Source organism: Dermacentor silvarum, chromosome 8 (assembly GCF_013339745.2).
Source record: "Dermacentor silvarum isolate Dsil-2018 chromosome 8, BIME_Dsil_1.4, whole genome shotgun sequence".
Classification (NCBI taxonomy): domain Eukaryota; kingdom Metazoa; phylum Arthropoda; class Arachnida; order Ixodida; family Ixodidae; genus Dermacentor; species Dermacentor silvarum.
The window spans coordinates 45,034,203-45,049,757 of record NC_051161.1 but is presented as its reverse complement, the minus strand read 5'-3'; the positions used below and the strand labels follow the sequence as shown (position 1 = coordinate 45,049,757).

General features: G+C 42.5%; 1 protein-coding gene across 1 annotated transcript; it reads right to left on the bottom strand.

The window, feature by feature from the left end:
• Nucleotides 1-493: 493 nt before the first annotated feature.
• Nucleotides 494-14,614, bottom strand: LOC119461131 (uncharacterized). Its single transcript, XM_037722336.2, has 6 exons — nucleotides 14,295-14,614; nucleotides 13,519-13,575; nucleotides 12,350-12,960; nucleotides 10,397-10,531; nucleotides 9,001-9,249; nucleotides 494-8,294 (listed from the first exon to the last, which is right to left on the bottom strand). Exons 1-6 carry the CDS (start codon nucleotides 14,422-14,424, stop codon nucleotides 8,058-8,060), a joined length of 1,419 nt encoding a protein of 472 aa, XP_037578264.1. The 5' UTR covers nucleotides 14,425-14,614; the 3' UTR covers nucleotides 494-8,057.
• Between the last annotated feature and the right edge of the window lie 941 nt (nucleotides 14,615-15,555).

Genomic DNA, 15,555 nt, shown 5'->3' with positions numbered 1-15,555 from the left:
CGATCAACACCCGTGAAAAATGTCGCCTGCGTAGCAGCACGCGTGGTGGTTCTCAAGTTTTTTTTTGACGCCCCATGTGAAGTGAATGTGCCCCGGTTTTCTTTTATTTTCTCGCGTTGGACGCGTGAATTCACCGTGTCGGGGAAATTGACGTTCTTATTTTTTTGTCCGGCGCGAGGAAGCCATGTCGACGATGGCGAAGGTATGTCTTGCCGGTTCTGTTGCGGTGTCCTTAGGAATCGTATTCTACGTCCATTATAAGCAAGAAGTGGACCGCCTGCAACTCCACGAAGGCGTCATCAAGGACTTGGAAAGGCAGAGGATGCGACAGATAGAAAACCTCACCATTCTCCAAAAGCAAAAGGACTTGGCAAAACAGCTGTCTGAAAGCGGCGACGCGTGACTATCTTCTCACTGTAGTGTCTCCATAAAAAAAAAAAAAAAACGAAGTTACATGTGTGCAAACAGTGACGAAAAGTAAAAGCCATAACGATGTAACGGAAATATGTTTATTGTCAACAATGCAATACAGCGATAGGACACAAAATGGGCGTTTCGCAAGCGGTCCAGTCGATACTGACTTTTGAAGAACATATTCCGCTTAAAGCACTAGCATTAGTGAAGATAACTACATCAAAAATAATGTAACAGTTTCACTTAAGGCTGCCGGCCAATTATCGCCGCCTGCATGCCGTGGCTGCTGGATAAACGCAGTGCACTGAATTACAACTAGGATAATGGATCACAAAAGCTATTGCGCAATACAGTTCAGCCTTCGAACAAGGCAAATGCTGTTTCCTCGCTAGTTACAGGTCAGTTCTCCCAATCCCATGTGCACTGTCAGTCGCTTTCGTACTCACAAGGTTCGAAGGTAATGTATGCATGCAGTATGTCTAACAACAATAAGACGACAAACGAAATACACAGCAGTGACGATGCGCGCACACATACATACACACACATAAAATTATATTTACACGAGGCAATAAATAATGCCCTATGATAATGGGCACAGGGGCCGTATTCTGAAACGTTCGCCTAGGCGAAATTTCTTTTTTCGCTTTCAGGCGTGCGCTGATTGGCTGTTTTAGCAAAATTGGATGAGCTGATTGGGTGCTTGAGCCCGACGTCATTCAATTTTGCTCAACCAGCCAATCAGCACGCACCCTGAAAGCGAAAAAATTTCGCCTAGGCGAACGTTTCAGAATACGGCCCCAGCATACCAACTTAGAATTGAAACCATTTTCCCAAATTAGCTGTATTCCAAATGGTACCACATTGTATGACAGTATTGAACCTGCTGTTAACACAAACCAGCCTAATTCTGGTTTACGGTGGATATTTAAGCAGCATTTTACAACACACTAATACATATGGGCCAGATAAACAGCTTGACAAATGTTCAAATGCCTGGTTAGAGAAGTGACTAAGTGATTTGAATGGACAGCTTTCTATTTATTACAAATGCCTGATTCTCACTTGAACATGCTCCTCTCATGCCAAAAGCACAGGTGCATTAATGTGGAATGCAGCACCTGACAAAATGACAGTTTGAAATACAGCTCACAATACATTTTTTTTTTTAAAACAAGCAAGTAAAGATGCAGCATATGCAATCTTTAAGACATTCCTGAAACACCAGCAGACAAAAATACCTTTCTTTGTTCCCTTGCAATTCCAAGCTGTTATCCATGAACCAGTATGTATTGCTGTCATTCATTTTGTACTCGCATTCCTGCACTCGGTGAAATTCAAATGAAATGAGCTTGGTGCAAGAGCTGCAGTTTCACTATGCAGAAAGTACGCTATACGCTTCTGCTATACATCTGTTTTACAATGCGTGTTGAGCTTGCCCTATCTACAGTGTGCAACATCCTTGCACCTGCTTACAAGCCTGCATAGAGTTCACATGCTCACATGAGTGGGGCAAAACCTTGGTAATGAAAGCTAATAACAGGACATACAGCTACAGTAAACCCTCGTTACAATGAAATAATTGGGACAGGAAATGGAGTTAAAGCAGCACGTCATTAAAAGCAGAGGCTCTAAAAGAGCCACAGTAGCACAGGAAGTGCGCACTCCTGGAAGTCGTCGCGTGTGCCACGTCTCTTCTCTGTCCTTCGTCTTTTGACTGGTTTTTACAACTGTCCTGAGGGCTCATAAAACGTACCATCACAGACAAATGAAATAGAACAAGTTAGGGCTAATTAGAATGCATTATTTCGTTTCCACGGAGAAGCCTTCGCGTGTTGTCGGCATTACTTCAGCTTGTACGCATAGTTCGAGGCCCACATCATCATTGGCTATGTGATAGTAGTGTTACATAAACGGACTTACATGGTATTCTTAAGAGGTGTTCTACCTTATAATATTGTGTTTTGGATTTTGTCCACGATATAGTCCATTGAAATGAAGTTGCACTGAATGGTGGCAACATAAAAGCAGCGAGATTCTGATGACACCTATTGGCAGCCACATTATCTCTCAGTTATGATCACATGATACAACCACTGTCCCAATGAGCTGCTGCCATGTGGTGGAATGGCATTCACAGCAGCATTTGCCCATCCAGGTTGACATGAAGAAAAGCAAAGTGCACCAAGCTGTCCTGCGCAGATTTGCCGCTTGGTACCAAACAGACTCTGGCACAACTCCACTTTGAATGATCCAGTATGGAATGTATGCACTGCAATCGGGACTCTGTAGAACTTTGACTAAAGTGATTTCATTAAACGAAGGTTTATTGTATCTGCTTCTGAGATATAGTCGAACCTGCATTTAGCACGAAAATACCTTCAATATATCTGATCTTTGTTATGAGCACATATTTGGTACATGCTGGTATCAGTGAGAAATATTTCACATTTACTTGATTATATCTGAATATCCGTTATATCTGTGTTCGTTGTATTGAGGTTCGACTGTATCACACGAAACAAAATGCCACAAGTAATGAATGAATTGTATGAGCTGTACATCTGACACTGCCAAGCTTTGTTCAGCATTGCACATGTACAAACACTGCACACTTAAAACATTTAGAAGCCAGAGGATCAAAAAAAGACTAGCTGCATCAACTCAAAATCTTTTAAGCACTGCTGTCACGGCTTATCACAATTGTAACACGAGGGGAAGGCGGCGCACCCTTGGCAAGGCCAAGTAGCTATAACCGAGACACTTTATTTACAGTCGGTCTTACTTTATCTACCTAAGGTATCAGTAAATTAGGAATGCAAGCCAGTTCTTTACTTTCCCAGAAATGCCCTGAGAAGTCATCATGCAGTATGACTAAATACATTCTCTCTTTATTCTTAGTCGAACAACAATAACTAGCATCGCAACAGTCTGGTATCTAACTACATGTCGAGTGCAATGCCGTCATGGTCGCTATAGGGCAAATACTCAATGAGGTTGCTAGTGCCACTGCTGATTACAGTGGCCCTGTAGCAAGCAAAGAATGTTGCGCTTTACTACCAATAAGAGGTTCTTTATCAGCTTCCAGCAGTGTTTGGTCTAGCTGGCTCACAGTGGAACAAGACAGTGGCACAACAGGAACAAGAAACAACACTGTCTTATTTCTCTGCTTTTCATTCGGTGTTTTGACATGCTGCAGAACTTATATTACTCATACCTGCCAAATTGTGAACTGTGAAATTTGTAAAAATCCAGTGGACACTACAAAGCAAGAAGGAGGGGAAAGGGGATAACGCAGTTTCTTTTTTTTTTTTTTTTTTTCGTCCAGACCGCACACCTTCTGTGGGATACATATACACTGCATTAACGATGATTTACTTTTACACTCGGCACACAAGCAGCAGCAAAATTGGAACAGCACAAATTGACGAGCAACACACTGCGACTTTTTCAGCAAATATGCTGTTATGTTATGCTGTTGTTGATTTCACCTGCTTCAGGAAATCGTTTGAATCGACTTGCTCAAAGCAGGTACCCCCCCCCCTCTGGTGTCCTTTCACTGTCAGAAGACTTCCAAAAGTATGGTTGGATGCCACTGAGCAAAGCCTTTTTGCAACAGTATTTTCCATACAACTTGACAAAACATTCGTAAAATAGTTATGTGTCCAAATTTGTTAACATTATGGAAAATTTGGGATAGTTGGCAAATACGCATTGCTTCAACGTAGATCCGCCCACTGTTTAACCTTATCATGTTCAAATGCACCAAAAACAGTTAATACATGTTAAACACTTTTCGTGTAAAATATTGTATAATTTGAATCAAATCTGTATATCCCTATCAGGGTCAATTAATGGAATTCAGCTGTTTATAGTGCAAGCAATTATAACAGTTTCTCCTGGAGACTTTCAGGCATATGGAGTTGTATTCCACAGTGCTTGCATTCTAAAGCAGTTCAAGGGCTGCTCTAGAAATGCAACTCAAAAGCATAAAATATCTGAGAGGGAATAAGGGTTTTTGGTAAGACATGCCCAGCAAATCGCAGAATATCAAACGGAACAACTCAAAAACAAAACCACACACACACAGCCAACAATGTTGTCAACAAAGGTCTCTGACCAGGTTCCGAGAACTCATGTTCATAATCACTAGATGACAGAACTATTTGTATACGTAACACATTAAAACAAATGTGTTCCTTTATCGTGACACACACAGTGCACCAATGTTCTCTCTCAGATGAATGAAAACACTTTTAAAAGACATTAAAAAATTAAAATGCAAGTACACAAGCCCCATTACAATGCAACAAAGAAGAGGAGTTCGTGCCAGTCCATTTTGCATCACAACATCCTCGCAGTTCCAAAATGATCAGGATAATTATGCTCCTGGAGAAGCATCTAAGTGCCATTTTTCAGCACACAGGTGATATAGAAAATAAACTTAAGCACTACAAAAAGCACTCGTGATAATTCTGAAGCATACAAACTCGCCACAGCTTTGTAGTATTACACACAAATGTGAGGAGCTGCAGCAATGTTAATGTTACTCTTCGGGAGATTTACAGGGTATGCCCATTAATTAATACACAAGTTGTTCAAGTCTCAAGACTTGTGTTCACGGGTTATCCCCATTAATACATCAGGTCTTCAAGTCTTAAACTTTCAGTAATCTGTAATAGCTACCTGCAAAGGAAAAAACGCTTATATTCTGTACGTGTTATGACCAAGACACTTAAAAAGCTACAACTAATTGTTTATGGTTTCAGTATTTCGTTTGTTAATGTATTGTTTATGGTTTCACATTATAATGATGTTCTCTTAATCTGTAATTAAGATGTAAAGCATACACACAATGTTTGGCTGTCAGCTCATTGCAGCATGTGTGGGTGCCTTGTCTTGTGTTAAACGAGTGAATCAGTCTGATTAACACAGGGATTGTATAACATGAGAAATTATCAGGGCCAGAAAGGTTGCACACTCGGGCGATGTCAGTTTCAGCACGCTTTCGATTGTGTTATCAAAGAAGCTATGATTTCTCAGACGTGGGTGAAGATAACTCCTTCCTTGACACAATGGCTGCACAGAATGGTTGCACACAATGGTTCTGTTGATAATAAGGTAATGGTCTGTTGTGTGTATTTAACGCAGCTTCCTGAATAAAACATGTTGGAAGCTAGTGCTGTCTGACGTCTCATCTGCCTGTTCGCCCTGCCTTTGTGTGCTGCTGCGTAATGAGTTATTCTGAGAACAGCCCACCCAACCACTCAACTTCTTATTCAGAAGCTCCTCTAGTGCGTGCACATACGCAGCGAGGTTGACCCCTGTTTTCAAATCCGCTAAGTTCAATGGCAAGTGATTACCACATACGAATGCAATGCAGTGCAACCACAATGGGGACAGGCTTTTTGAGACCTCAAAAATAAACTAAGAGTTGATTTTTACAAATCTAAGTTAATGTAACGTTGCATACAGCAACTAAAGTCACAGATTACGAAAAGCAAAGAGACGTACAAACACTTGGAGAACTAGTGCCTGTTGGCGTTTCATTAATCCTGACTGTGACCCACCGCAGTGGCTCAGTGCCTATGGTGTTGCACTGCGGAGCACGAGGTTGCGGGTCCAACTCCCTAACACGGCAGGTGGATTCTGACAAGGGAGGAATTAAAAAACATGTGTGCACTGTGCTTTGGATGCAGGTTAAAGAACCCCAGGGGGAGGGGGGTCAAAGTGAATCCAAAGCCCTCCACTACAGCGTGTCCTTCATAACTCAATGTGCAGTTTCAAGACGCTAATCCCTGAAACTTAAAATTAAAAGTTCATACCTGCTCACCTTTTCCCTATAAGCTCTGAGCAGCATGACCAGATGTCGAAGTAGAGCCATTGCCAAACTTACTCTGCCGCTGCCTCGCTCACTTTGCATCCAAGACACCATGGAAAAAAATCTGCTCGAGGAATACGTTGCTTGATGTTTGGGGCAAGCTTTCTGCAATGGCTCACCCACCACACAGTCTCTATGGCATTCTGCTGCTGGCCATGAGGCTGGTGATTCGAACCTCGACATTGGTGGCCACATTCTGATGTGGGAACACAAAAACAATTGTGTACCGAAGTTTGGGTCTTCTTTTAAGAAACTCAAGCGGTCAAAATTATTCTGGCGGCCTCATCTACGATGTCCCTTGTAGCGTCTTTGTTACTTTGGGACATTAAGCCTAACCAATCAATCAATCGATCGATACTGGCTCAAATACTTGGCGGCCAAGCCTAAAGCACCAAATCGGAATTATCTCCCACAATATTCACTGCCTGGTTAAGAAATAGTTCCAAGCACCTTTAGGCTGAAAATCGCAGAAATAAAACCTTGCCTACCCCACATTTTGAAGTGGGTGTAAACATAAAAAATTGTCATTTGAATTATATGTCTTCTGAATGATACCTTCAATACCATTGTGCGTTTGTGTCAAGATATCACAGATGGAACTCTTGCCGCCTTGCCAAACGAGCCTCTCTCGTCTTAACTGCCACACATGACAGCCAATCTCGATCTCTTCGGTCTGCCTTTGTTTCTCTCCTGCCAGATTAGCCACAGACCACACCAAAGGCAGAATTCTGAGCCAATTACTTACTGAGGATACCTTTACTTTTGCATGACATAATGTCTAGTGTGGCGTCTTAATTAATGGTGTAAAGGGCGACCTGTTAGCTGACTAACCAATGGAATATGCACACTGAAATTGATGTGATCGAACGTGATTGGCCGACAATACGGCGCTAGGTCACCAATTCCTGCTAGTTGCAAGTTGTAATATCCTGCATGTGCTTTCTATTCTTTTGCTATTGTCTTCGTCACACGTGTGTACGTGAGACAGACCTGTGGGATGCATATTCCAAACATAAACTATCAAGATTGCGAATTAAGCAACAGTTTAGCATTTAGCATGTTCATCTCTCCTATGTGCCTCAGCTGCAGAGGCCAGAGTTAGAAACAAGTTGCCGCAAGAGAGCAATTCTTTTTTTTTTTTTTTTAAGACCTTCAGTTATTTTGAATCCAAAACGACTTTCACTGGATTTCGAACGGCCTTTATCAGTTATCCAATGATCTTACAGTGACCTTCAAACTGCTTTTGTTGGGTCTTTGGATTCTGTTAGGCAAACTTAATCCAACAAGACGTTCCTGCCATCTTACTGACAATTTTCCAGTCAAAAAGACTAGGGGAACAATAACACCTACTTTTGCACAAGAAGCAACGGTGGCTCTCATGGATCCTTCCTGTTCCAACATCACTTGATGAGTTTGAGGATAATTTTGCACTCTCATAATACAATTCTTTTCACCGAGAGCTACTAAACTTTTTAATCTGAAGTAGTGACTAGGCAATCAAAGTGACTGTGGCAATGTTTAAACCAATAATGGAGAAGGGCAATGATAATCATGGTGAAGCAGAATAAACTCGTCGTCTTATCAAGCAAAGACAAGTAGTCTGTGACCCACAATGAGGCAGCGCACACAAACACATGTGCCTGCAGCCGTTGTTACGGCCCGCAACTTGGAACGGAGCGCTACCACATTAAGCTGCTTTAACACAGGGATAAGTTACCTCATCAAAGCATCAAAGATGCGGCCAGCCTGAAAGCTGATGTCTTCAGTCTGCTCTGAGAACAAGCGTTCGTGTCTTGGCTTGTAGATGCTCCTTGGAAGGGGTACCCCATAGTGCTGCGTACAGGGTCTCGGGGGCAGCTGCCCTGTACTCTGAGGGCAAGTCCAATAGGTTGAGCTTCTTCTTGACTGCATAGCTGACAATGTTTGCCAGGTAGGTCAGCACTCGAAGTGTCACTTCCCGATTTGAGTCCTCCAGCAGTGAAAACAGGTTCTGTGGTGCCTGTCAAGCAAAATGTGGCATTATAAGTAAGACATTTTTTTCCCAAATTCATGCACAGAGGTTGCATTTTACTGAATGTTCCACGAATAGGAGTGCTGTGTATGCATGGCTCTTCAAGTTAGACCGCTGGCTCATTCACAATAACATTTCACAAAGAAGCAGCATTTTGTGATGGGTTTGATTTAATTCCACATTTGTGGGCATTACTTGCCCCCGGTTCGCCCACAATAAATCCAAAGTGCATATCTTCTGCACCGCTGCCATTAAAAAAATTTTCAATTTCACTGTAATGGAATGGTGGCGTCCTCTGTCACTGCTATGGTGAAAGGTGTGGCGAGTTCACTCAATAGGTTCAGTTTAATACATTACCTGCACCTTGTGCTGTAGCAGTGACAGATGGCACCACCTTTCTGTTGCAGTGAAATCATGATTTTTTGAGTGGCATTGCCACAAACATTCATTTCTGATTTATTGAGCAAGAAACACATAAGTAATTCCCGCAAAGTGGCATCAAACATCCACCATCAATGGCTAAACCTGTGCAAAATTTCAGCACAACAGGGCCAGCAGTATATCTGGAAGAGTTATGCATACCTGACACTCCTATTTAGGCAACACTCAGTTTCTACTTGATTCTGAAGTTACTATTTTGTAAACAAAAATCAGTTGCCAGACAAGAGAGAAAGACTGTTTGCTTGTTCCCAACCTTGGCGGCCAGCAAGTAGGGGACCATGCGGGAGTTGCAAGACAAGTTGACGAGTAGCTTTAGCGTCTGGAGCCGCACAATGTCGTCTGCTGTCTCTACCAGGATGCACAAGTGATAAAGACGGCCACGGAAGGCCTCGTGTGTCTCGTCGCAGAGTGCCAGGTTGGTCAGGCAGAGCAGCGACACTGTCTGCAGGTAACAGCCCCCATCCCGTGAAACAGCAGCTGACAGCAGCAGAGGGATGCATGGCTGCAAACACAGAAGTTCCCATTTGTTTCACTCCTGTGATCAACACCAAGAGCAAATCTAGGGTGACACATAACCAATTGTAGGCTGAAGAAGGAATAATGACAATCATTCTCTACAAATGAGTGTCTTAAGAGGAAGCTGTAGCGGTTACTCTCGATATGTTACAGAGAAATGTGGAAGGCCAAAGGTGCTCGCTTTAGCCAACCATTGAATCTATTTGAATGAAATTTGTTACCTCTAAAAGTAAATGTCACCTTCTAGAGACCTGTTGGAAGTTCACTCTTTTTCTCAGGCATTTCTCTTTACAGTGTGGCTACCTGCTTCACTGAGCAGTGCTGTTTCGTGTTTTGTCTGGCTTCTTCGGTTCTCATGTCATTCAGATAGAGTACTTAATATGATTACAAGCATTATACAATGCACAAGACAATTTTGGAATCAGTGCCATCTTTTGATATAATTTTGGTTAACAATGTTGGAATCAGCTAGTGCAAATGGATTCTGTGCCATTGGTTATGGTGTACCAAAGCGTAAGGTAACTGTTGAAAACAGCTAATGCAAAGAGATTGGCGTGCATGCGCTCATTCATGTGAACATGTTCAACAAACATCTGTGAAAGAAAAAGAAGTTGCACAGGTGCAACAACAAAAAGCCTAAAGTGACACATAAAGCAGCAATAGCTGCAAAACATTTGCTGGGCTAGCTGGTGGGATATTGCAAGTACATAGAGCACAAACAGATGAGGGAAGAGGCAAGGACAAGATCTGACGCAACACTGCATCCCATCTCATTCTTGCCTCTGTCCTCATTTGTGTGTACGTACTAACGGTGCCTGGCCTGACGACAACAATGAGGAAGGCAAATTGAAAGCTGATAACAATGGTGTGACGATAATGATCACGGCAATCACGTGGGCACAATTACAAGCATGATGACGATGGCATGACAATGACATGAGGACAACAGCATGGCAGGTGACACATCACAGGCTTGAAATTGGTTCCTAGGTACAAAAAAATTTGGTTTTCTGTTTTGGCGACTTTGTCTGCCAATGAAAGATGTTGTTGATACACCTGTTACAGATATTATGGAATCTAGTTGAACTGCCCTTGAATGTTATTGCTGTAAAAGGCACAGCAAAAGAGCTTGCCTGCAAGAGCCCTTGGTTTCTCTCATTAACAGCCATATTGGCAATGGCCTGGGTAGCTGCGACTTGCACTGCAAGGCAGTCATGGTCCAAGAGGTCCTTCAACAGCGGTAGGCACCCAACTTCACACAGGTAGTCCTGCAAAGTGAGACATTTATTTTCATAAAAGCTGTTATGTCTCTTGCAGAATAGAAACATATCTCACAGTCAATACCAGATATAATTGCTAATATTTTATTAATACCAACTAATTTGTAGTGTTGTCAATCCTAGAGTAAGAAAGTGGTTAAACTATTACTAATAAATATAACTGTAAGAGGCTAAAAGGCTAATATTCTTAAGTCATATCTTATGGTACGCTCTTAATCTTGTTCCACATAGGTTTGGACTAAGTGGAAAGTATTCGAACAAATGTCCTTGAATGTTCTCTCTTCGGTGACGCTTCTTGTCTCTGCTACTGTATATCATTCCCAGTATTATTCGTTCCCAGTATCGTTTAGGCAGTATCTTGTGACGGATTTTGTTTAAAGGAAGATGCTCCTCGGAAATATATATATATATAAACGAAAGAAGAAGGGGAACCGAGGGGCTAGATTTTGTTAATCATAACCACATAAAGCCAACAGATGATGAAGCCAAGGAAAGCATCGGGGAAATTAAGCGTGATTGAAATTGGAATGTAGAAAATAATGAAGAAAAGGGAAATGAAAGTGGGCGAAAACATAACTTGCCACCGGCGGGAGCCGATCCCGCAACCTCCGCATGACGCGTACGTTGCACTACCAATTGTACTACGGCGACGGCCATCAATTCGTCCACTAACTTGGGTATTTATGTTTACTATATGTAGCCCTAGATGTGTTAGCCAGCGCCACTCAGAACCATGGTGGGCAGATGTGGAACATCGTTTTTAGCCCGATGGCGTCACGTAACACGTGATCCACAATAAATCCAAAGTGCACACCATCGACAATGGTGCAGTTAGAATTTTTTTTTTTTTTTTTTCAGTGCAATGGAGTGGTTTCACTGCTGCAGTGAAAGGTGTGGTGGGTTCACTCAATGTTTTAGTTTGATACGACACCTGCACCTTTTGCCGTAGCAGTGACAGATGGCACCACCTTTCTGTTACAGTGAAGTAACTATTTTGAGTGCCAGGGCCACAGACATGCATTTCAGATTTCTAGGTTCCACTGAGCAAGTCGAACATTGTTCCACGAATTTGTTACGTTGCGGAAGTCACATATACAGGTGTATTTACAGTATATACAAGAGAGGCAACGATACATAAAGAAGATGGCTGGCGAAACCGATTCTACCTCTACACGTCAAATCATCATCTTTGGACTGGCGCTACTCTTGGTTGCGCCGTAACAATATTTTCAAGAATGTTCCACTTACGTAGTCGAACATGTGTGAAACGAGATTAACAGTGTACATTATAATACTTCTTCAAAATATTTTAGAGAGACAGCTGCAGGAAAACAGAACTGTGTCATGCCACTTTTTGTTGGAAAATACACACAGCTGTAGCAAAACACAAACAAAAGCAGAGAAAACGGTGGCTGATAAAAGTGAGGTATACTTCAAGGTCGAGCGGCAGGCAGTGCCCCTGGTGCTACTAGTAATCTGACACTAATATTTGCGTCTGTGCTTGCTTTCTAGGTGAAAAAAGATTTGTTTGTCAATACCACCAGCACATGATGCTGCAGATGGTACAAGAAACTAATCTGCGATTATAATACTAAGCTCAAGTTGTGTCATTAGAGCTCATCGAGACATCACCAAGACTCGCACTGTGCAAATAACAAACAAAAACTACACGCTCAACCTGTGTCGCAAGGCCACACATTAGTAACATTACTAAGGATCTGCAACATCATTGTCGGTTAAAAAAGATATTTGCCATCAAATTCTTTCATATCCACAAAACAACTAGGAAAGAATAACAGCACAAACCTGATTAATTGTGAATGCTGCGCAATTCGACATTGTTGTCAGGGTCTTTACGAGGACGTCTTCATTTCCCGACATCAACAGTGTTGCAAGACATTTTGCTTCGTACAGGGTCATCACCCTTGCCTTGTTGTACAGCCCATGAAGCACCTCTTGGAGGAGCTCATCGGTGTCCTTCACAACTGCACGGTAGAGAGACTTCTCTCTAATGAGATTGGCGCTCAAGTGATTGGCGCTCAAGTCATTGCACTGCCAGTGCTGAGAGGCATGAGGGGACGACCTCGCTGAGCGGCCCGAATTTCTCCTCTTTAGTGGTGAAGGTGGGCCCAAGTGGACGTTTTCGGCTGAGCGACTTAGGTAGCAGTTGTTGCTGCTGCCATCGGCAACTGGGCTCAGGGCCTTGGGCGAGCCCCAAGGGGAGTTTTGCAAGCTGCGGGGCTTGAAGATGCGAGCAAAATACTGGTCGTCAAACATGCGAGCCTTGAGGTTCAGTTCACGCACTTTGGCACGCACTGACTTTGGGATGAAATGCAGCTCGGCTGGGGAGTTTGTGATGTACTCTTCGGGTGGGACGCTAAGATCTGTCTGACTTGAGCGGTGGCTCATGTCACGTTCTGAAATCGAGATTAACGTCGGAGGTTAGTGAAATCGCAGGCCAACATCTGTTGTTCTAATAAAAAGTTCGTGAGGAATAAGCACATTATGTGACAGATTCAAGTAATAGACACTAGAAAGACAACTAGTTCGTTTCAGAGAGTAACAAAGCTTCATGGAGGTATAGAACAGACATAACAGACATACACCCGCGAAATTGTTTTTAGTCTCTTATCAGGCAATGTGGGTATCATATTATACTATGCCTGCTCTGCAACTATATCTTGCATTGTTCTTGTCTGGATTAAATAGGCTAGTCATGAGTATAGCCTATGTCCCATTGCCTTTTTAGTGTCTGTATGTTTTAAGTTACATTTTAAACTATGAAGCCAATTAACGAACAACAAGCTCTACTAAATGTGACATAATTTCATCATCAGATTCATAAAAATATCCACAACCTAGAAGCACAGAACATGAACATTATTAACATGAGTTATGGTGCTTATCTCGTGATACTGACAGAAAGGCAATAAATTTCAATACAGGGGAATATGTAGAAAACGTCCATAACAAACCTGGCTGTTCTCCTTTGAGTTTTCTCTTCTTTTTCAATTTCACCAATTTTCGAGATCCTGGCCAGTACAAAAACGCTGATGTCAGTCAATGGCCTTTACAATGTCGGACGTATATAACAACGATCAGAATGACAACAAGTCAAACTTGCAATAACACCAGTTCTCATGCAATATGGCATGAATTCGATGAGTATGTGTATTAATTATGACAAACATATGTACGTTGGCAGCATGCAAACAATTTTACGAGCTATCCAGACGGTTTTCTTTACTTCGTAATTCATAACATGACTCCCTCTGCGAATATATCAGCAAAATAATAACACAAATTTCATGGCAAGGCACCTTAAGCATTTAGAGCTAGGAGATTGACGTCTAGCGCGGTTATCGATCTATAGCAGAGCAAGGTCACTCGTTTACTAGGGCAGTAGTTCGCTGTGTACAAGGTGCTGCAGAAAAATCTTTCGCATATAGGCTCACTGAAAAGGCTAGGGAAGATTGCGTGTGAAGGCATTAACAGCCGAAAACACACACCAAAACATGCACAGCGCGTTATACATGACATGCTACGTGCAGTCTAGAAAAACAAGTCGGACGCTTTAATTTCCGGTGTCAGTGTTGACTGTCAGCTCTGTCTTGATAAAAACATCACTCGTTAATAGGAAACAATTTCCTTTTAATGGATTTGTGCTCTCTAAAGGCGATTCAATGACTGGATCACCAGATTATGCGGCGACTCGAACGAAACCATTGCGCACGTCACGGCATCCACTCACCTTTGTCGTCTCTACCATTGCCCTTAAAGCAAAACGCTGTTTTCAAGATCGAGTAACCGACGTAGGCAAAGCCAGCAAATACAGCTGAACATAAGGCTACCCGCTTTACGGCTACATCTTCGCTAGCCATCTTCGCAATGCGCGAAAGCAATCAAAAGCGAACCAAACCAAAGTTGAGGTGCTTACGGAAGCCGCTGGCGCCCTCTCTCCGCACTTCCGGCAGTTTCGCTTTCGAATTTTGCATTGCGTCACCGACGAGCGTTGCAATCGCGTTATCAAAAAGTTCGCCTCTGGTTAACTGTTACAAGCCCAGATAACGTATGCATATGATAATGACAACGACGCTTAAGTGGAAAAGCGGTTGGACATAGTAAAAAGCGCTGGCGCGAAGAGTACTTTGGCAGCTCATAAGTACTCGGCCCAACCACGAAGGAAAAGATTTTACAATTCACCGCCAAGTTCAATGCAGTTGACGTACTGTTGTCAAATACTTCACCCATTTTAAGGAAGCGAACACTGGTCGTCGATCGTCGAGATACTATGCTTGATTTTTTCCCTGTATAATGAAAAGATCTTGCTCTTTTCAGCCCATGGGAACTCTACCACTACATTTAAAGCTCAGGGACGCACAATGCACGTGCGCTCGACGTCACTCTCGCCCAACAGGGCAGACACGGCAGTCCTCAGAACGAGAACATCTCTCGGGGCCTCTCCAGTAGTCTTATTAACTACTTTAATGCACTGATTAAAATTTAGTATTGTACATTCAACAAATAGACTGTTTTAATATAAGAACTAGTTCCTCACTGTGCAAGAAGAACATTTAGTTGACCTTACAGAGTTGCCCGCAGAAAACTAGAGCACAGCCACTGGAATAATTGCTTCCTGATCATAGCAAGATAACCATGTCCTTCACTTACAGTGAACAGTCAAATGTACAAAGTGCAAGCTGTTCAACGCGTGCCAAATTAAAATGTTCACTCCAAATTGCATTTCATCAGTGTTCTTTAGTTCCAGCACCGACTTACTTGAAAGCTTTATTGTCCCCAAATGCTCAGGAAGCATTAGGTATGACGCATGCTCTGGATTTATTCAGTCACTCCGAAAAACAAGCTTATATCAACGCAAAACAATATTGTGACAGACGTACCTTGTCATTGTCGTCACATTCACGCAATGCCGAGTTTCTTCTTAAAGGACATGTCTATTTAACGGTGAAAGAAAAACCACCACCACCAGGTAATAAATACAATACACTTTA